At 53.6% G+C, this 22,477-nt stretch overlaps 1 protein-coding gene across 1 annotated transcript; it reads left to right on the top strand.

Annotated features, from left to right (window-relative positions):
* The first annotated feature begins 113 nt into the window (after positions 1-113).
* Positions 114-20,864, top strand: tamm41 (TAM41 mitochondrial translocator assembly and maintenance homolog). Its single transcript, XM_055869907.1, has 8 exons — positions 114-544; positions 1,946-2,128; positions 13,700-13,792; positions 15,215-15,365; positions 16,291-16,436; positions 17,487-17,652; positions 18,731-18,793; positions 18,907-20,864. The coding sequence occupies exons 1-8, from the start codon at positions 407-409 to the stop codon at positions 18,981-18,983; spliced, it is 1,017 nt and encodes a 338-aa protein (XP_055725882.1). The 5' UTR covers positions 114-406; the 3' UTR covers positions 18,984-20,864.
* Positions 20,865-22,477: the final 1,613 nt, after the last annotated feature.

Here is a 22,477-nt window from a genome sequence, read left to right on the forward strand (position 1 = left end):
ATAATTATTTTTCACATCATTAATAAATACAGGTATTGACACTTTTCTACAATTTACGAGGGGGACTTTTATTTAGAACATTTCTGAAATTCCGTAACCCGGATGTACTTTCTTAGTGTTGATGACGAGACGCCGATCTTAAAAAAAATAACAACAGTGCGGCTAATATTGGCACATCTAGCTATGTATTAAAGTCATGAACCATGGTCAAAGATAAATTCTGTGCATTGCTATTGCGTAGGCTTATGTGACCGTTTGCTGCTTCACTTTTTGTCGTGTTTGTAATTATTAGATACGAAATAGCGGAGCCGGTTGAATATACTTTGCATGGCCGGTCATCTAAGTTGGCTGAGATGTCATTCTCCACGTTGTTGTAGCTCCATTTATATGAAAGCGACTTGCAATCATGACGCTTCCAGCTTTGCAAAACACCAGTGTGCTCTACCGAAGAATTCTGTCGCAGTTCCCTCAAGACATCAGCCTCGCATTTGCCTATGGCTCTGGAGTATTCAAACAAAATGGAACTAGCCAAGGTCAAATGGGGGTAAGTCATGAGACATAATATATTCTTTAGTATATGCATGTCATTAGACGAAATTATACAGACTTCGGCAGTAGGAGGCCTGGTCGCCAGTGTACTCTCTTGCCAATTTATGGAACCGTCTGTCATGCCAAACTTTGTAAGAGGACAACATGCACAACTAGCAATAGCGCAGAAATACACTATTATAAGTATCTATATATATATATACACAAAAGTATGTGGACACCTCTTCAAATGAGTGGATACGCCTATTTCAGCCACACTCGTTACTGACAGGTGTATAAAATCCAGCACACAGCCATGCAGTCTCCATAGGAAAAACATTGGCAGTAGAATGGCCCGTACTGAAGAGCTCAGTGACTTTCAATGTCGGACTGTCATAGGATGCTACCTTTACAACAAGTCCAATTTCTGCCCTGCTAGAGCTGCCCCGGTCAACTGTAAGTGCTGTTCTTGTGAAGTGGAAACGTCTAGAAGCAACAACTACTCAGCCGTGTAGTGTGTAAAAGAAAAACACTTCTGTCCTCGTTTGCAACACTCACTACAAGGCTAAGATCACCATCCACAATGCCAAGCGTCGGGCAGGAGTGGCACTAAGCTCGTCCGCCATTGGCCTCAGTGGAGCAGTGGAAACGCGTTCTCTGGCGTGATGAATCACTCTTCACCATACTGGAGTATGACGGACGAATCTAGGTTTTGGCCGATGCCAGGAGAACGCTACATGCCTCAATAGAATGCTACCTGCTCCGATGCATAGTGCCAACTGTAAAGTTTGGTGGATGAGGAATAATAATTGTCTGGGGCTGTTTTTCAAGGTTCGAGCCCCTTAGTTCCAGTGAAGGGAAATCAACGCCACAGCATACAATCACATTCTAGACAGTTCTGTGCTTCCAACATGGTGGAACAAGTTTGGGTAAGGCCCTTTCCTGTTTCAGCATGACAATTCCACCACGCTAAAAGCAAGGTCCATACAGAAATGGTTTGTTGAGATCGGTGTGGAAGAACTTGATTGGCCTGAACAGAGCCCTGCCCTCAACCCCATCGAACAGCTTTGGGATGAATTGGAATGCCGACTGCGAGCCAGGCCTAATCGCCCAACATCAGTGCCCGACCTCACTAATGCTCTTGTGCCTGAATGGAAGCAAGTCCGTGCAGCAATGTTCCAGCATCTAGTGGAAAGCCTTCCCAGAACAGTGTAGGCTGTTATAGCAGCAAAGGGGGACCAACTCTATATTAATGCCAATGATTTTGGAATGAGATGTTCGATGAGCAGGTGTCCACATACTTTTGGTCATGTAGTGTAGATATCAATACCGCGGTTGGTGAAATAATACAACAATGTGTAACATGACATTGATCAATGAATGTAACTGACAAGAACATCTCTTCTCCCCCTCCCAGAGAAACATGCTGGATTTTGTGTTGGCTGTAGACGATTCAGTCACCTGGCATACCATGAACCTGATGCAGAACAGAAAACACTATTCTGTATTAAAGTTCCTGGGTCCTAGGAAGATCAGCCGGATACAGGACGAACATGGGGCTGGGGTGTACTACAACACCTTAGTACCTGTGGATGGAAGGGTAAGAGTGTATGTTTTAGGTATTCCCTCAATGTCAGTTAGACCAAGGAGCTGATCGTGGAGCACGCCCCCCCCCCATCCACATCGATGAGGCTGCAGTGGAGCAGGTCGAGAACTTCAAGTTCCTCTGTGTCCAAATCACTAGTTTTAAAATGGTCCAAACACACACGGGCACAGTCGTGAAGAAGAAGAGACAGTGGGTCTTCCTCCTCAGGAGGTTGGAAAAGTTTGGGCCCTCAAATCGTCAGCTGTATCATTTGAGAGCATTTTGACTGGCTGCATCACTGCCTGGTATGGCAATAGCATCACCCTCGATCGCATGGTCTGACACCGACTTGTATATAGGTCCTGGATGGCCGGAAGCTTGGCCTCAGTGATGTACTGGGCCGTACGCACTACCCTCTGTAGCGCCTTACAGTCAGATGCCGAGCAGTTGCCATACCAGGCGGTGATGTAACCGGTCAGGATGCTCTCGATGGTGCAGCTGTATAACTTTTTGAGGATCTGGGGACCCATGCCAAATCATTTCCGTCTCCTGAGGGAGGAAAAGTGTTGTCGTGCCCTCTTCATGACTGGCTTGGTGTGTTTGGACCATGATAGTTCGTTGGTGATGTGAACACCAAGGAACGTGAGACTCTCAAGCCGCTCCACTACGGCCCTGTCGATGTTAATTGGGGCGTGTCTGCAGGTCCCACGTGGCAATCTCATTCCACGCAGGGCCGAGTGTCTGCGGGGCCGAGTGTCTGCGGGGCCGAGTGTCTGCGGGGCCGAGTGTCTGCGGGGCCGAGTGTCTGCGGGGCCGAGTGTCTGCGGGGCCGAGTGTCTGCGGGGCCGAGTGTCTGCGGGGCCGAGTGTCTGCGGGGCCGCGTGTCTGCGGGGCCGCGTGTCTGCGGGGCCGCGTGTCTGCGGGGCCGCGTGTCTGCGGGGCCGCGTGTCTGCGGGGCCGCGTGTCTGCGGGGCCGCGTGTCTGCGGGGCCGCGTGTCTGCGGGGCCGCGTGTCTGCGGGGCCGCGTGTCTGCGGGGCCGCGTGTCTGCGGGGCCGCGTGTCTGCGGGGCCGCGTGTCTGCGGGGCCGAGTGTCTGCGGGGCCGAGTGTCTGCGGGGCCGAGTGTCTGCGGGGCCGAGTGTCTGCGGGGCCGAGTGTCTGCGGGGCCGAGTGTCTGCGGGGCCGAGTGTCTGCGGGGCCGAGTGTCTGCGGGGCCGAGTGTCTGCGGGGCCGAGTGTCTGCGGGGCCGAGTGTCTGCGGGGCCGAGTGTCTGCGGGGCCGAGTGTCTGCGGGGCCGAGTGTCTGCGGGGCCGAGTGTCTGCGTGTCTGCGGGGCCGAGTGTCTGCGTGTCTGCGGGGCCGAGTGTCTGCGTGTCTGCGGGGCCGAGTGTCTGAGTGTCTGCGGGGCCGAGTGTCTGCGGGGCCGAGTGTCTGCGGGGCCGAGTGTCTGCGGGGCCGAGTGTCTGCGGGGCCGAGTGTCTGCGGTGCCGAGTGTCTGCGGTGCCGAGTGTCTGCGGGGCCGAGTGTCTGCGGGGCCGAGTGTCTGCGGGGCCGAGTGTCTGCGTGTCTGCGGGGCCGAGTGTCTGCGTGTCTGCGGGGCCGAGTGTCTGCGTGTCTGCGGGGCCGAGTGTCTGCGTGTCTGCGGGGCCGAGTGTCTGAGTGTCTGCGGGGCCGAGTGTCTGCGGGGCCGAGTGTCTGAGTGTCTGCGGGGCCGAGTGTCTGAGTGTCTGCGGGGCCGAGTGTCTGCGGGGCCGAGTGTCTGCGGGGCCGAGTGTCTGCGGGGCCGAGTGTCTGCGGGGCCGAGTGTCTGCGGGGCCGAGTGTCTGAGTGTCTGCGGGGCCGAGTGTCTGAGTGTCTGCGGGGCCGAGTGTCTGAGTGTCTGCGGGGCCGAGTGTCTGAGTGTCTGCGGGGCCGATTGTCTGAGTGTCTGCGGGGCCGATTGTCTGCGTGTCTGCGGGGCCGAGTGTCTGAGTGTCTGCGGGGCCGAGTGTCTGAGTGTCTGCGGGGCCGAGTGTCTGAGTGTCTGCGGGGCCGAGTGTCTGCGGGGCCGAGTGTCTGCGGGGCCGAGTGTCTGCGGGGCCGAGTGTCTGCGGGGCCGAGTGTCTGCGGGGCCGAGTGTCTGCGGGGCCGAGTGTCTGCGGGGCCGAGTGTCTGCGGGGCCGAGTGTCTGCGGGGCCGAGTGTCTGCGGGGCCGAGTGTCTGAGTGTCTGCGGGGCCGAGTGTCTGAGTGTCTGCGGGGCCGAGTGTCTGAGTGTCTGCGGGGCCGAGTGTCTGAGTGTCTGCGGGGCCGATTGTCTGAGTGTCTGCGGGGCCGATTGTCTGAGTGTCTGCGGGGCCGATTGTCTGAGTGTCTGCGGGGCCGAGTGTCTGAGTGTCTGCGGGGCCGAGTGTCTGCGGGGCCGAGTGTCTGCGGGGCCGAGTGTCTGCGGGGCCGAGTGTCTGCGGGGCCGAGTGTCTGAGTGTCTGCGGGGCCGAGTGTCTGAGTGTCTGCGGGGCCGAGTGTCTGAGTGTCTGCGGGGCCGAGTGTCTGAGTGTCTGCGGGGCCGAGTGTCTGAGTGTCTGCGGGGCCGAGTGTCTGAGTGTCTGCGGGGCCGAGTGTCTGAGTGTCTGCGGGGCCGAGTGTCTGAGTGTCTGCGGGGCCGAGTGTCTGAGTGTCTGCGGGGCCGAGTGTCTGAGTGTCTGCGGGGCCGAGTGTCTGAGTGTCTGCGGGGCCGAGTGTCTGAGTGTCTGCGGGGCCGAGTGTCTGAGTGTCTGCGGGGCCGAGTGTCTGAGTGTCTGCGGGGCCGAGTGTCTGAGTGTCTGCGGGGCCGAGTGTCTGCGGGGCCGAGTGTCTGAGTGTCTGCGGGGCCGAGTGTCTGCGGGGCCGAGTGTCTGAGTGTCTGCGGGGCCGAGTGTCTGCGGGGCCGAGTGTCTGCGGGGCCGAGTGTCTGAGTGTCTGCGGGGCCGAGTGTCTGCGGGGCCGAGTGTCTGAGTGTCTGCGGGGCCGAGTGTCTGCGGGGCCGAGTGTCTGAGTGTCTGCGGGGCCGATTGTCTGAGTGTCTGCGGGGCCGAGTGTCTGAGTGTCTGCGGGGCCGAGTGTCTGAGTGTCTGCGGGGCCGAGTGTCTGCGGGGCCGAGTGTCTGCGGGGCCGAGTGTCTGAGTGTCTGCGGGGCCGAGTGTCTGAGTGTCTGCGGGGCCGAGTGTCTGAGTGTCTGCGGGGCCGAGTGTCTGAGTGTCTGCGGGGCCGAGTGTCTGAGTGTCTGCGGGGCCGAGTGTCTGAGTGTCTGCGGGGCCGATTGTCTGAGTGTCTGCGGGGCCGAGTGTCTGAGTGTCTGCGGGGCCGAGTGTCTGAGTGTCTGCGGGGCCGAGTGTCTGAGTGTCTGCGGGGCCGAGTGTCTGAGTGTCTGCGGGGCCGAGTGTCTGCGGGGCCGAGTGTCTGAGTGTCTGCGGGGCCGAGTGTCTGAGTGTCTGCGGGGCCGAGTGTCTGAGTGTCTGCGGGGCCGAGTGTCTGAGTGTCTGCGGGGCCGAGTGTCTGCGGGGCCGAGTGTCTGCGGGGCCGAGTGTCTGCGGGGCCGAGTGTCTGCAGGGCCGAATGTCTGAGTGTCTGCGGGGCCGAGTGTCTGCGGGGCCGAGTGTCTGAGTGTCTGCGGGGCCGAGTGTCTGCGGGGCCGAGTGTCTGAGTGTCTGCGGGGCCGAGTGTCTGCGGGGCCGAGTGTCTGCAGGGCCGAGTGTCTGAGTGTCTGCGGGGCCGAGTGTCTGCGTGTCTGCGGGGCCGAGTGTCTGCGTGTCTGCAGGGCCGAGTGTCTGAGTGTCTGCAGGGCCGAGTGTCTGCAGGGCCGAGTGTCTGAGTGTCTGCGGGGCCGAGTGTCTGAGTGTCTGCGGGGCCGAGTGTCTGCGTGTCTGCGGGGCCGAGTGTCTGCGTGTCTGCAGGGCCGAGTGTCTGAGTGTCTGCGGGGCCGATTGTCTGAGTGTCTGCGGGGCCGAGTGTCTGCGGGGCCGAGTGTCTGAGTGTCTGCAGGGCCGAGTGTCTGAGTGTCTGCAGGGCCGAGTGTCTGAGTGTCTGCAGGGCCGAGTGTCTGAGTATCTGCAGGGCCGAGTGTCTGAGTGTCTGCAGGGCCGAGTGTCTGAGTGTCTGCGGGGCCGAGTGTCTGCGGGGCCGAGTGTCTGCGGGGCCGAGTGTCTGCGGGGCCGAGTGTCTGCGGGGCCGAGTGTCTGCGGGGCCGAGTGTCTGCGGGGCCGAGTGTCTGCGGGGCCGAGTGTCTGCGGGGCCGAGTGTCTGCGGGGCCGAGTGTCTGCGGGGCCGAGTGTCTGCGGGGCCGAGTGTCTGCGGGGCCGAGTGTCTGCGGGGCCGAGTGTCTGCGGGGCCGAGTGTCTGCGGGGCCGAGTGTCTGCGGGGCCGAGTGTCTGCGGGGCCGAGTGTCTGCGGGGCCGAGTGTCTGCGGGGCCGAGTGTCTGCGGGGCCGAGTGTCTGCGGGGCCGAGTGTCTGCGGGGCCGAGTGTCTGCGGGGCCGAGTGTCTGCGGGGCCGAGTGTCTGCGGGGCCGAGTGTCTGCGGGGCCGAGTGTCTGCGGGGCCGAGTGTCTGCGGGGCCGAGTGTCTGCGGGGCCGAGTGTCTGCGGGGCCGAGTGTCTGCGGGGCCGAGTGTCTGCGGGGCCGAGTGTCTGCGGGGCCGAGTGTCTGCGGGGCCGAGTGTCTGCGGGGCCGAGTGTCTGCGGGGCCGAGTGTCTGCGGGGCCGAGTGTCTGCGGGGCCGAGTGTCTGCGGGGCCGAGTGTCTGCGGGGCCGAGTGTCTGCGGGGCCGAGTGTCTGCGGGGCCGAGTGTCTGCGGGGCCGAGTGTCTGCGGGGCCGAGTGTCTGAGTGTCTGCGGGGCCGAGTGTCTGAGTGTCTGCGGGGCCGAGTGTCTGAGTGTCTGCGGGGCCGAGTGTCTGAGTGTCTGCGGGGCCGAGTGTCCGAGTGTCTGCGGGGCCGAGTGTCCGAGTGTCTGCGGGGCCGAGTGTCCGAGTGTCTGCGGGGCCGAGTGTCCGAGTGTCTGCGGGGCCGAGTGTCCGAGTGTCTGCGGGGCCGAGTGTCCGAGTGTCTGCGGGGCCGAGTGTCCGAGTGTCTGCGGGGCCGAGTGTCCGAGTGTCTGCGGGGCCGAGTGTCCGAGTGTCTGCGGGGCCGAGTGTCCGAGTGTCTGCGGGGCCGAGTGTCCGAGTGTCTGCGGGGCCGAGTGTCCGAGTGTCTGCGGGGCCGAGTGTCTGCGGGGCCGAGTGTCTGCGGGGCCGAGTGTCTGCGGGGCCGAGTGTCTGCGGGGCCGAGTGTCTGCGGGGCCGAGTGTCTGCGGGGCCGAGTGTCTGAGTGTCTGCGGGGCCGAGTGTCTGAGTGTCTGCGGGGCCGAGTGTCTGAGTGTCTGCGGGGCCGAGTGTCTGAGTGTCTGCGGGGCCGAGTGTCTGAGTGTCTGCGGGGCCGAGTGTCTGAGTGTCTGAGTGTCTGCGGGGCCGAGTGTCTGCGGGGCCGAGTGTCTGAGTGTCTGCGGGGCCGAGTGTCTGCGGGGCCGAGTGTCTGAGTGTCTGCGGGGCCGAGTGTCTGCGGGGCCGAGTGTCTGAGTGTCTGCGGGGCCGAGTGTCTGAGTGTCTGCAGGGCCGAGTGTCTGCAGGGCCGAGTGTCTGCAGGGCCGAGTGTCTGAGTGTCTGCAGGGCCGAGTGTCTGCAGGGCCGAGTGTCTGAGTGTCTGCAGGGCCGAGTGTCTGAGTGTCTGCAGTGCCGAGTGTCTGCGGGGCCGAGTGTCTGAGTGTCTGCGGGGCCGAGTGTCTGAGTGTCTGCGGGGCCGAGTGTCTGCGGGGCCGAGTGTCTGCGTGTCTGCGGGGCCGAGTGTCTGCGTGTCTGCGGGGCCGAGTGTCTGCGTGTCTGCGGGGCCGAGTGTCTGCGGGGCCGATTGTCTGAGTGTCTGCGGGGCCGAGTGTCTGCGGGGCCGAGTGTCTGCGGGGCCGAGTGTCTGCGGGGCCGAGTGTCTGCGGGGCCGAGTGTCTGCGGGGCCGAGTGTCTGAGTGTCTGCAGGGCCGAGTGTCTGAGTGTCTGCAGGGCCGAGTGTCTGAGTGTCTGCAGGGCCGAGTGTCTGAGTGTCTGCAGGGCCGAGTGTCTGCAGGGCCGAGTGTCTGCAGGGCCGAGTGTCTGCAGGGCCGAGTGTCTGCAGGGCCGAGTGTCTGCAGGGCCGAGTGTCTGCAGGGCCGAGTGTCTGCAGGGCCGAGTGTCTGCAGGGCCGAGTGTCTGAGTGTCTGCGGGGCCGAGTGTCTGAGTGTCTGCGGGGCCGAGTGTCTGAGTGTCTGCGGGGCCGAGTGTCTGCGTGTCTGCGGGGCCGAGTGTCTGCGTGTCTGCGGGGCCGAGTGTCTGCGTGTCTGCGGGGCCTAGTGTCTGCGTGTCTGCAGGGCCGAGTGTCTGCGGGGCCGATTGTCTGAGTGTCTGCGGGGCCGAGTGTCTGCGGGGCCGAGTGTCTGCGGGGCCGAGTGTCTGCAGGGCCGAGTGTCTGAGTGTCTGCAGGGCCGAGTGTCTGCAGGGCCGAGTGTCTGCAGGGCCGAGTGTCTGCAGGGCCGAGTGTCTGCAGGGCCGAGTGTCTGCAGGGCCGAGTGTCTGCAGGGCCGAGTGTCTGAGTGTCTGCAGGGCCGAGTGTCTGCAGGGCCGAGTGTCTGCAGGGCCGAGTGTCTGCAGGGCCGAGTGTCTGCAGGGCCGAGTGTCTGAGTGTCTGCAGGGCCGAGTGTCTGCAGGGCCGAGTGTCTGCAGGGCCGAGTGTCTGAGTGTCTGCAGGGCCGAGTGTCTGCAGGGCCGAGTGTCTGAGTGTCTGCAGGGCCGAGTGTCTGCAGGGCCGAGTGTCTGAGTGTCTGCAGGTCCGAGTGTCTGAGTGTCTGCAGGGCCGAGTGTCTGCAGGGCCGAGTGTCTGCAGGGCCGAGTGTCTGAGTGTCTGCAGGGCCGAGTGTCTGAGTGTCTGCAGGGCCGAGTGTCTGAGTGTCTGCAGGGCCGAGTGTCTGAGTGTCTGCAGGGCCGAGTGTCTGCAGGGCCGAGTGTCTGCAGGGCCGAGTGTCTGCAGGGCCGAGTGTCTGCAGGGCCGAGTGTCTGAGTGTCTGCAGGGCCGAGTGTCTGCAGGGCCGAGTGTCTGCAGGGCCGAGTGTCTGCAGGGCCGAGTGTCTGCAGGGCCGAGTGTCTGCAGGGCCGAGTGTCTGAGTGTCTGCAGGGCCGAGTGTCTGCAGGGCCGAGTGTCTGCAGGGCCGAGTGTCTGAGTGTCTGCAGGGCCGAGTGTCTGAGTGTCTGCAGGGCCGAGTGTCTGAGTGTCTGCAGGGCCGAGTGTCTGCAGGGCCGAGTGTCTGCAGGGCCGAGTGTCTGCAGGGCCGAGTTTTTGCAGGGCCGAGTGTCTGCAGGGCCGAGTGTCTGAGTGTCTGCAGGGCCGAGTGTCTGCAGGGCCGAGTGTCTGCAGGGCCGAGTGTCTGCAGGGCCGAGTGTCTGCAGGGCCGAGTGTCTGCAGGGCCGAGTGTCTGCAGGGCCGAGTGTCTGCAGGGCCGAGTGTCTGAGTGTCTGCAGGGCCGAGTGTCTGCAGGGCCGAGTGTCTGCAGGGCCGAGTGTCTGAGTGTCTGCAGGGCCGAGTGTCTGCAGGGCCGAGTGTCTGAGTGTCTGCAGGGCCGAGTGTCTGCAGGGCCGAGTGTCTGAGTGTCTGCAGGGCCGAGTGTCTGCAGGGCCGAGTGTCTGCAGGGCCGAGTGTCTGCAGGGCCGAGTGTCTGAGTGTCTGCAGGGCCGAGTGTCTGAGTGTCTGCAGGGCCGAGTGTCTGCAGGGCCGAGTGTCTGCAGGGCCGAGTGTCTGCAGGGCCGAGTGTCTGAGTGTCTGCAGGGCCGAGTGTCTGAGTGTCTGCAGGGCCGAGTGTCTGCAGGGCCGAGTGTCTGCAGGGCCGAGTGTCTGCAGGGCCGAGTGTCTGCAGGGCCGAGTGTCTGCAGGGCCGAGTGTCTGCAGGGCCGAGTGTCTGAGTGTCTGCAGGGCCGAGTGTCTGCAGGGCCGAGTGTCTGAGTGTCTGCGGGGCCGAGTGTCTGAGTGTCTGCGGGGCCGAGTGTCTGAGTGTCTGCGGGGCCGAGTGTCTGAGTGTCTGCGGGGCCGAGTGTCTGAGTGTCGGCGGGGCCGAGTGTCTGAGTGTCTGCGGGGCCGAGTGTCTGCGTGTCTGCGGGGCCGAGTGTCTGCGTGTCTGCGGGGCCGAGTGTCTGCGTGTCTGCAGGGCCGAGTGTCTGCGGGGCCGATTGTCTGCGGGGCCGAGTGTCTGCGGGGCCGAGTGTCTGCGGGGCCGAGTGTCTGCGGGGCCGAGTGTCTGCGGGGCCGAGTGTCTGAGTGTCTGCAGGGCCGAGTGTCTGAGTGTCTGCAGGGCCGAGTGTCTGCAGGGCCGAGTGTCTGCAGGGCCGAGTGTCTGCAGGGCCGAGTGTCTGCAGGGCCGAGTGTCTGCAGGGCCGAGTGTCTGCAGGGCCGAGTGTCTGCAGGGCCGAGTGTCTGCAGGGCCGAGTGTCTGCAGGGCCGAGTGTCTGCAGGGCCGAGTGTCTGCAGGGCCGAGTGTCTGCAGGGCCGAGTGTCTGCAGGGCCGAGTGTCTGCAGGGCCGAGTGTCTGCAGGGCCGAGTGTCTGCAGGGCCGAGTGTCTGCAGGGCCGAGTGTCTGCAGGGCCGAGTGTCTGCAGGGCCGAGTGTCTGCAGGGCCGAGTGTCTGCAGGGCCGAGTGTCTGCAGGGCCGAGTGTCTGCAGGGCCGAGTGTCTGCAGGGCCGAGTGTCTGCAGGGCCGAGTGTCTGCAGGGCCGAGTGTCTGCAGGGCCGAGTGTCTGCAGGGCCGAGTGTCTGCAGGGCCGAGTGTCTGCAGGGCCGAGTGTCTGCAGGGCCGAGTGTCTGCAGGGCCGAGTGTCTGCAGGGCCGAGTGTCTGCAGGGCCGAGTGTCTGCAGGGCCGAGTGTCTGCAGGGCCGAGTGTCTGCAGGGCCGAGTGTCTGAGTGTCTGCAGGGCCGAGTGTCTGCAGGGCCGAGTGTCTGAGTGTCTGCAGGGCCGAGTGTCTGCAGGGCCGAGTGTCTGCGTGTCTGCAGGGCCGAGTGTCTGCAGGGCCGAGTGTCTGCGTGTCTGCAGGGCCGAGTGTCTGCAGGGCCGAGTGTCTGAGTGTCTGCAGGGCCGAGTGTCTGCAGGGCCGAGTGTCTGCAGGGCCGAGTGTCTGCATGTCTGCAGGGCCGAGTGTCTGCAGGTGTTCGCTCCTCCCTTCTACTTGTTTGATGAATTAAGCACTGACCCTCACCTGGTTGTCTAGGTTACAGTAAGGAACTCCCCTCACCTGGTTGTCTAGGTTACAGTAAGGAACTCCCCTCACCTGGTTGTCTAGGTCTCAGTAAGGAACTCCTCTCACCTGGTTGTCTAGGTTACAGTAAGGAACTCCCCTCACCTGGTTGTCTAGGTTACAGTAAGGAACTCCTCTCACCTGGTTGTCTAGGTTACAGTAAGGAACTCCCCTCACCTGGTTGTCTAGGTTACAGTAAGGAACTCCCCTCACCTGGTTGTCTAGGTCTCAGTAAGGAACTCCTCTCACCTGGTTGTCTACGTCTCAGTAAGGAACTCCCCTCACTTGGTTGTCTAGGTTACAGTAAGGAACTCCCCTCACCTGGTTGTCTAGGTTACAGTAAGGAACTCCTCTCACCTGGTTGTCTAGGTCTCAGTAAGGAACTCCCCTCACCTGGTTGTCTAGGTCTTAATTGAAAGGAAAAACAAAAACCAGCAGACACTAGGCCCTCCATGGAATGAGTTTGACACCCCTGGTTTAGAGTCACTGCAATATGAATCTTGTTCCCAGACTCACTTCCATCCAAATGCACGGAGAGTCTGGTAGACCAGTGGGTCAAACTTGGCATTTGTTAACCAATTAGAAAGATGTGAGAAACTCCCGGCGCGATAGGCATTGGCTTAATCGTCTCAATCTACCAACCAATCATCTCCCAGAACACCTCCCCCCACGTGTCTTGGGCACCTCTGTTTACGTCCAGCATCAGCAGCTGAGCTGACTCCATACTGCACTGACAGAGGCGGAACAGACAGTTGCCGCTTCATTAAAACTTGTTCAGTTTCCATCCCAATTGTCGACTGATTTTCATGCAACTATTCTGAAATCTGCAGAAGAACAATTTGCGCATTTTCCCACCAGAAATGTGTTCTTATTAAATTGACTTGTTGCGGTTAAAATGCTGTGCGTGATTTAGTGCACATAGAAAATTACTTCTGCGGTTAAACTTAAATACCCATTGTAGCGAATATAAAAATAAAAAAAACAAGTTAAATGGGTTTTACATCGCATCTTCAACCCTACTGATGGTTTTGCGTTATTTAGCGAATGTGTCCACTGGCCTTGGCATGTGCTCTCTATGGGCCCGTTAGAACAGTTCTCAGATACAGGGCGGGTATAGCCTACATGACGACAATCTGGAACAAAGAGAGTCTTTTTTTGTTGTTGTCAAACGGTAGCCAAGCCTCAATCATCATGTCACCAGAATAAGACCCTCGATATTTACTGGAAAAGGAGCATCAAGCTCATCACCGTGTACTTTCACCACCCTGTGAAGTTGATCGTAACTTATTTCATCTGTAGTCTAATGAACTGCATGCTTTCCTGAGTCGTAGTGCCGCACCATATCTTCGCCAGACTCCAACTTTACTTCGATATGATGGTTATTAGATCGATATATGCGCATTAAGATGTTTCCACGGTCATTTCTCTCATAATTAATTTTACCAACACAAAAAGATCCCACGCAGTTCATCGTATTTTGTTTTTTGTTGTCATTTGGGATGTTTACGACAAAATGTTCTGTTTCCTTCAGGCCTGTTGTGACACTTTTTATCCGACATATATTTTACTCGCGTAAAAAGGTTGGATGGAAGCCTGGTTCGTTGTGATAAAATGTTACTTCAGTAGTTAGCTAGCTACCTTTTTTATTGAAGGATCGTTGTATTTAGTGTTTCACATGCTGGTTAGCTTCTATCTCAGGCTTAGAGATGTAATGGAGTATTGATGTACGTTATCAAACGCCAGAAATACCTCTCCTTCAACCACTAAACTACTTAGTCGTGCAATGTTACATCAATCTAAGACCTCCTCAGCAAAACATTCAATGAATAGCCAGATTTCTTGAGATATGTTGACTTATTCGGACAATTTGAGGGTGAAGTGTTGTTGCTAGGTAACACGCTGAGATTCATGGGGGAGATGCTGCCAAGGGAACCGATTGGCTAAAATGAAATGATGACACATCCTTTACTCAGTGAGGTCACTCCCATATAATTCTACTGTCACTCCCACTAAGGACAGTTTAGGATGGTTGATGTCCCAGGTTTATATGCGCTGTGTGCAATAGTCTGGGGATGAGGTTTCTACAATATAGAAAAACAAGTCAACTTGTAGAGAGCTTAGTTTAAAATAAAACTGCCGATGTGCCCTTGAGCAAGTCACATAATCCTAATTTGCTCCAGGGGCACCATACTACTATGGCAGAACCTGTAAAACAACCCATTTCACTGCACCTATCCACCATCTTGTTTTAATCTGGCTCGTCTCTATACCCTAAAGGTCTTTCTCTCTCTCTCTCGACAGATAATTAAGTATGGTGTGATCAGTACTGACTCTCTGATTGACGACCTGCTCCACTGGAAGACCATGTATATTGCTGGCAGACTGCACAAACCGGTAAGTGTTCGTCCCTGTAGTACAGGTGACTGTACATAGAGCAGAGGTTGTTGAGCATGTACATAACCATGATGTTAGTCATGTAATCACAGATACAACCATGTGATGGAACTATAGGTTTAGTTACAATTCAGTCGTGTACCATGGTTTTGGTACCTGACTGCTGTTGTGTAGGTGAAGATCCTAGTGCAGGGTGAGAACAGGAAGCTGACTATGTTATTGTTGTGTAGGTGAAGGTCCTAGTGCAGGGTGAGAATGGGAAACTGACTGTTATTGTTGTGTAGGTGAAGATCCTAGTACAGGGTGAGAACAGGAAGCTGACTATGTTATTGTTGTGTAGGTGAAGATCCTAGTGCAGGGTGGGAACAGGAAGCTGACTATGTTATTGTTGTGTAGGTGAAGATCCTAGTGCAGGGTGAGAACGGGAAACTGACTATGTTATTGTTGTGTAGGTGACGATCCTAGTGCAGGGTGAGAACAGGAAGCTGACTATGTTATTGTTGTGTAGGTGAAGGTCCTAGTGCAGGGTGAGAATGGGAAACTGACTGTTATTGTTGTGTAGGTGAAGATCCTAGTACAGGGTGAGAACAGGAAGCTGACTATGTTATTGTTGTGTAGGTGAAGATCCTAGTGCAGGGTGAGAACGGGAAGCTGACTATGTTATTGTTTAGGTGAAGATCCTAGTGCAGGGTGGGAACAGGAAGCTGACTATGTTATTGTTGTGTAGGTGAAAATCCTAGTGCAGGGTGAGAACGGGAAGCTGACTATGTTATTGTTGTGTAGGTGACGATCCTAGTGCAGGGTGAGAACAGGAAGCTGACTATGTTATTGTTGTGTAGGTGAAGATCCTAGTGCAGGGTGAGAACAGGAAGCTGATTATGTTATTGTTTAGGTGAAGATCCTAGTGCAGGGTGAGAACAGGAAGCTGATTATGTTATTGTTTAGGTGAAGATCCTAGTGCAGGGTCAGAACAGGAAGCTGATTATGTTATTGTGTAGGTGAAGATCCTAGTGCAGGGTGAGAACAGGAAGCTGATTATCTTATTGTTTAGGTGAAGATCCTAGTGCAGGGTGAGAACAGGAAGCTGATTATGTTATTGTGTAGGTGAAGATCCTAGTGCAGGGTGAGAACGGGAAGCTGATTATGTTATTGTTTAGGTGAAGATCCTAGTGCAGGGTGAGAACAGGAAGCTGATTATGTTATTGTTTAGGTGAAGATCCTAGTGCAGGGTCAGAACAGGAAGCTGATTATGTTATTGTGTAGGTGAAGATCCTAGTGCAGGGTGAGAACAGGAAGCTGATTATGTTATTGTGTAGGTGAAGATCCTAGTGCAGGGTGAGAACAGGAAGCTGATTATGTTATTGTGTAGGTGAAGATCCTAGTGCAGGGTGAGAACAGGAAGCTGATTATGTTATTGTGTAGGTGAAGATCCTAGTGCAGGGTGAGAACGGGAAGCTGCATGCAGCGTTGGTGGGGAACCTGAAGAGCGCTGTAACGGCCTCCTTCCTTATGCTGCCTGAGAGCTTCTCTGAAGAGGACCTGTTCCTGCAGATTGCTGGGCTCTCCTACGCCGGTGACTAGACTTGAGTTACATTTTGAATTATTTAGGGGCAGCTTACCATTACTTCATTTTAAATAAACAGAAACAAACACCTATCACTGAAAGTAAAACCTTTTTTAAAGTAGCTGCTATCTGCAAAGTCAATGTTTTTTTTTTTTTATCTTTCTCCCTAAGCTTTTGACTAGTGTATCATTACTAAAGCTATGCTTCCCAGTCAAAATGTAAAGTTTTTGTTAGTTTTAGTGTTCGTCAGGTTATTTTTTTCATCAGCTGTTTGTTTTTGAGGCAAGCTGAAAGTTCAGTGGCTGAAGTCTCCTCCCCTTCTTCATTGATTGGTCAACAGTAGGGATTCTTCAATTAAGTGTTTTTGTTGTCATTCAACTACAAGTTTTCATGTACATTTTTTTCACTTGAGAAATACTGCACCAAACATCTTAGTTTAGATGTTAAATTGCGCAACTAAGACCTCAGCAAAAACGTAAACAAAAAATATGTAAATAATGTTGATCTTTGATTTAATTCTGACTATTTTGAGGAAATGTTATGGCTATGTTGTTGTACGGCGTATGAAACGGGACAAAGAGTCATATTTTTTTCTGGTTTTCCAAGGAAATTTCTTTTTTAAGGGACTAAGCGAGGCACAGACGTTTGTGTCACCTCACCGAGTTCTACTAGGACCACAAACCCAATCTAGTACGCAAACGCTTTAATTCTCGGCCCGTGTTGCGTCCCAATTCACCACCCTTGAACACTTCATTTATATGCATTTAAAAATGGTGGAAACTCCCTCCACGCAATGCTTACACCAATCATATGCTTTTAAATCCATGACAGGGAGTGAAAACGCACACATGGTGAGAAGGGTGGAGAGTATTGGTTATTAGTGTACTGTTCTGCTGGTTGGTTGTGAAACTGTTTGTTGTCCCTCCCCTTCAAGGGGATTTCAGGATGGTGATTGGAGAAGACCGGTCCAAGGTGGCTAACATTGTCAAGGAAAACGTCCAACACTTCCGCATTCTGTACAACAATATTCTGCAAGAGTGTCCACAGGTGGTGTACAAGCCGCACCAGGGGAAACTGGAGGTGAGATGTGTGTGTGTGTGTGTGTGTGTGTGTGTGTGTACACTAGCCTCAGCAGGGGAGGCAGGAGGTGAGAAACACCGGTTTGGCCTCCATCCCAAATGTGTTCATATGATAATGTGTATACATTCTATATCAGGGCTCTCTAACTGTTTCCGGAGAGATACCCTCCTGTTAGTTTTAACTCCAACCCTGTTCCCGGAGAGATACCCTCCTGTAGGTTTTAACTCCAACCCTGTTCCTGGAGAGATACCCTCCTTTAGGTTTTAACTCCAACCCTGTTCCTGGAGAGATACCCTCCTGTAGGTGTGTTGTAGTTGAATAAGTCTGGAGGGTCAGTTTGTCCAGCTGATGCCCCTCCCCAGGACCCCTAACCAGCTGATGCCCCTCCCTAGGACCCCAAACCAGCTGACGCCCCTCCCCAGGACCCCTAACCAGCTGACGCCCCTCCCCAAGACCCCTAACCAGCTGACGCCCCTCCCCAGGACCCCTAACCAGCTGATGCCCCTCCCTAGGACCCCAAACCAGCTGACGCCCCTCCCCAGGACCCCTAACCAGCTGACGCCCCTCCCCAGGACCCCTAACCAGCTGACGCCCCTCCCCAGGACCCCTAACCAGCTGACGCCCCTCCCCAGGACCCCTAACCAGCTGACGCCCCTCCCCAGGACCCCTAACCAGCTGACGCCCCTCCCCAGGACCCCAAACCAGCTGACGCCCCTCCCCAGGACCCCAAACCAGCTGATGCCCCTCCCCAGGACCCCAAACCAGCTGACGCCCCTCCCCAGGACCCCAAACCAGCTGACGCCCCTCCCCAGGACCCCAAACCAGCTGACGCCCCTCCCCAGGACCCCAAACCAGCTGACGCCCCTCCCCAGGACCCCAAACCAGCTGACGCCCCTCCCCAGGACCCCAAACCAGCTGACGCCCCTCCCCAGGACCCCAAACCAGCTGACGCCCCTCCCCAGGACCCCTAACCAGCTGACGCTTCTCCCCAGGACCCCTAACGTGTGTGTGTGTTCTAGGTGTGTAATATGCTGTGTGTAAATCTTCCAGGTGGATAAGAGTCCAGAGGGTCAGTTTGTCCAGCTGATGGCCCTCCCCAGGACCCTGCAGCAGAGGATCACACGACTGGTGGACCCGCCAGGGAAGAACAGGGACGTGGAGGAGATACTACTACAGGTGGCCCAGGACCCAGACTGTGGTTCTGTGGTGCAGCAAGGTATGTAGTCCAGTGGCTAAGGAGGTGGACCTGTAGCCAAAGGTTGCCGGTTCAAATCCTGGACAAGGCGATGAAACAAGGGGTGAATCGATCTGACCGCTGGTACTGCTAAACCCAGACCAATGATGTACAGTTGAATCGGAAGTTTACATACACTTCAGTTGGAGTCATTAAAACTCGTTTTTCAACCACTCCACAAATTACTGGTTAACAAACTATAGTTTTGGCAAGTCGGTTAGGACATCTACTTTGTGCATGACACAAGTAATTTTCACATACCACTAATAGGTGAAAACAGTATTTTTTTTGTGAACAAATGTTTCATTTTGTCATTATAATAAGGTTGGTAGCAACACGTGGAAATCGTTGTGAAAATCTGTGAAAGTCGACTACAAAACCCACAATGCAATGCTCTCGCTATGGGCTGGCTAGCTAGCTATGATCAATGGGTCATTCGAGAGAAGACAACCTCCCGCGCTATGACAACGGCCGGTATTAAATCTGACTTGTATGATAGACGTTTTCGCGATCTAAAAAGTCCTATTCCTATAAACTTCCTATTGACTTGAGATTCAACAGACTAGTTTTTTTTCTGTCAATTCTGCATTGATATCAATGTGAGGATACTCTTTCACTCCAGTCAGCCCTCTTGAGGTTTATTGCGATGCTACCCTCCATACCGGATGCATTTCTGCCTGGTTGAACTGCAATAGCTCCGATACACGTGAAAAGACCCAGGGAATCGATGGAACATCCGCTCAGAGATCCACAAAATAACAATATAACATTCAAAGTGGGTGAATGTTTACTTTTAATAAATGCATGCTTTTCAAAATATGTTTTACAACGGTAAAGGGAGGATCAAGATAGGGGTGCAGTGGCTTCAAAACAGTGCCCCCTACCAGTCATCTAGTGTGTGTGTGTGTGTGTGTGTGTGTATGTATGTATGTATGTATGTATGTATGTATGTATGTATGTATGTATGTATGTATGTATGTATGTATATATATATATATATATATATATCTATAAATCATTGACCCAGACTCATCTCTTTCCTTCTGTTTCTTTTCTACAGGGATGTCGTCAATAGTGAAGTCTTCAAGCATAACTCAGACTGCCAAAGGAATCGCCACGGCTGGTAAAAAAAAAAAAAGAAGATTAGTTTGCCTCTATTATATATTTAACTCATTGAGGATATCAACACACGGGGCAGATGTACAGGTTTACCTGACTGTGTTCTCCATCATACAGGGCTGCTGAAGTCGCTGTCCTATAGCACCAAGAAGCTCCAGAAGATGTGGAAGGGCTGGAGAATGAAGACACCCTGATCCTCCCAGTTATATTGAAGCAATAAGGCCTGAGGGGGTGTGGTATATGGCCAATATACCACGGCTAAGGGCTGCTCGTCCGTTCGTACGTACAGCGCGACGCGGAGTACCTGGACACAGCCCTTAGCCGTGGTATATTGGCCATATACTGTATCACAAACCCCCGAGGTGCCTTATTGCTTAAATATAACTAGTTACCAATGTAATTTTAGAGCGGTAAAAATAAATGTTTTGTCATACCCGCGGTATACGGTCTGATATACCGCGGCTTTCAGCCAATCAGCATTCAGGGTTCGAACCACCCAGTTTATTAATGGTTATATACTGTACAGTCTCTTTCTGCTGAACTGAAATACCAACCTGTTCCCCTTGGGGTCATTGTTCCAAGAGGATGCAACATCACAGAATGTTTTAGATTGAAATGTGTTGTGTTCAACATATACACGATACCCTTGTCAATAAGCACAATAGGGAATTGTTACATTTTTATCTGCAGCGCTGTGAATGTTTCACCTAATTGAATTACAACCCAGTTACACAAAGAGGTCCTTTTTTAAAATGAATCACTGTTTCCCTGCACCTTTCCTAATCTACATATAGGGTCTGTTTGACATTTTTTAAATCGGCCATTACCTGGGGTGTATTCATTCCGCCAAAGCAAACGTTTTAAGTTGCAGACGTTTCGTCAAACAGAACAAAACCGGGAGTGCTGAGCGATTTTTAACTGAAATTTTGTAGGAGGTGGCTTATGGTAGACAAATTAACATTCAATTCTATGGCAACAGTGCCGGGTGAACATTCTTGCAATCAGCACGCTCCCTCAACTTGACATCTTGTGGCATTGTGTTGTGACAAAACGGCACATTTTTAAACGTGGCCTTTTTTGTCTCCAGCACAAGGTGCACCTGTGTAATGATCATGCCGTTTAATCCGTTTCTTGATATACCACACCTGTCAGGTGGATGGATTATCTTGCTCACTAACAAATTTATGCAGAAAATTTTGAGAGAAATAAGCTTTTTGTGCATTTCAGGAATATTTTACTTCAGCTCAAGAAACATGGGACCAACACTTTATATGTTGCGTTTTATATTTTTGTTCAGTGTACAATGACCATAATCCATTGCACGCCTACTTGTCTGGTCTGTGTGGTGCAGACATGGAGAGAGAGAAGACCACGGGATAGAGAGCAGCTGCTTTGCTAGGTATCTCTACCTGAAAATACATGATCCAAGTGATTGATAGTTGGTATCCAGCGGTCATAGAAGTATGCCTTATTTACTTTGAAGAACTACTAAAATAGTGATTCTGTCAGATAACATAGCACCAGCTCTATAGAGATGACTTAGTGATTCTGACAGACAGCAGCTCTATAGAGATGAGATGACTTAGTGATTCTGTCAGACAGCGTAGACAGCAGCTCTATAGAGATGACTTGGAATTCAAAATAATAAAGTTATCATATAGACCTGAAACAGCAGAAATACTTTATTAAAGTAATGTGAATAAATGATGGTTAAGTGATGAGCAGTAAATGGACAGTCAATACTGTCATGGGACTTATTGTTTCATTCTGTGTCAACCCACAATGCATTTCATGTCAAAAGAAAATAATTGAAACCAAAATTGAAAACCCAGGTACCAGGAGGGACCTACCTGAATTTGACTAGTAGAAACTCTCACCAAACTAAAATGTTTTGTTTGGCAGACTGAATTCTCCCCTGGATAACATCACGGTACATTGTGTGTCACCCACAATGATGTAGGGTGTAAGTGACTTTTTAGTGCACTTAAAAAGAGAATGAAAGAAACAGTATGTCACTCATATCCTTGTAAAATGGCAGTTTTTTTATGAGAATGGATTAAAGTGTCATCACCTTGCTTCTCAGTGTCATTGTCTCTCCCCCCCTCCATTGCGCTTAACTCAAACGTTTTTCTACATTATAGACGGGTTAGCTGACAACGAAAACAATGAGGCAGAATGCAATGTGTTGTGATTCTGAACGGTCAAATAGCGACAATGACAAGAAGCTGCCATGTGGGGAGACATGGGTGGCTCGTTTTTTATCTTGTTCTTGACACCATGTCTTGTTATGATTGTCACGTCTATGCTAATATGGTTAAAATTCACTATAGCTTGCTAACCAACAACTGCAATGATGTATTTGAGACAAGTGCTAATAGCGCAAAATGTAAGTTTTCAATAAACATTAAAGATGAAATATAGTTTACATGTAAACAACTCCAAGCCAACCCCGTATTGTTTTGCTCCATAGTTGCACGTGTTTGTTGCTAAACAACCAAGCAGTCTTTTTATATGATGTGTTTTGGATCATGTGTGTGACGAGAGAGCTAGTGCTAAATAAAATGGTTTGTTTCTGCTTATCTGCTGAATCACTAGACAAGTGTGGTTCTCTTTTAAAAAAAAGGGACTACCTTGACAAAGGAATTGTTATTCTTAAAAGCACATGGAAAACGCTATTGAAATACAGAGTTAAGCCTAGTTAGTTTATTACATTGAAAAATGAGCTTTTGCTCTGGACCCGTTAGGGCACATGATTTCTTCGAGGGTATATTGACGATCACATCTAATGTGCATCCTGCGCGGGATGAAAACAGGATTCACCCCCCCCCCCCTCCAATTTTTTTATTTTATCAAACAACTTGTGTTAAAAAATAAAACAGATCTGATCTCTACACTGGCTCAAGGGGAACCTGGGAAGGCAGGTCTTCCAGCACCAAATACCCCTTGCAAGTGCCAAAAACTTGTATACCTCAGCCACAATAATATCCAGTTTCTTAGACTTATTTGAGTCTTGTGCTGTACAGATTAACTGTGGCAATAATCCTTAACACACAGGGTATCTTTTGTGTGGCAGCAAACATTTACTACAGGCTGTGGTTGCGTCCACTACCGTCACTTGTTTTCTCAATTCTTTTTAAATCTCCTCCGCATAGGAGATTCCATTGACCTCAATCTCCTTTACAGGGAACTCCAGATCATGATCCCCACCACAATTGCAACACTGTCGTCCTTCTACACACCGTTCTTCAGTGTACTCGGTTCGTCTGTACACACACACACACACACACACACTTGAAACATTGTCAAATCCTTTACAATTCTTACACTGCAATGGTTTGGGACGAAAGCTCTTACAGCGTAGTTTACATAACCAGCTTCACATGCAGTAGGTACTTGCTCTTTATAAAAATAATAAAACAGGACCGACAGATATTCTTATTTTCCTCCATTCAACCAGCAGGTCTCTTCCCCTCAAACAGGTTTTCACACGCATCCCAACAATAAGCGATGCATTATCATTCACACACACATATCCTCCACTCCAATTTCAGACAATTTCCGTATTGTTCCAGTTTTCGATATTACTGTTGTCCATTCGGAACATTCATGTTGACCAATTATTCCTCGACGCGCTACTCGATTCGAACTCCGCATCCACTTCCGCCATCTTCCCTCCCACCTCATCGTT

Source organism: Salvelinus fontinalis, chromosome 18, assembly GCF_029448725.1.
Source record: "Salvelinus fontinalis isolate EN_2023a chromosome 18, ASM2944872v1, whole genome shotgun sequence".
NCBI lineage: Eukaryota > Metazoa > Chordata > Actinopteri > Salmoniformes > Salmonidae > Salvelinus > Salvelinus fontinalis.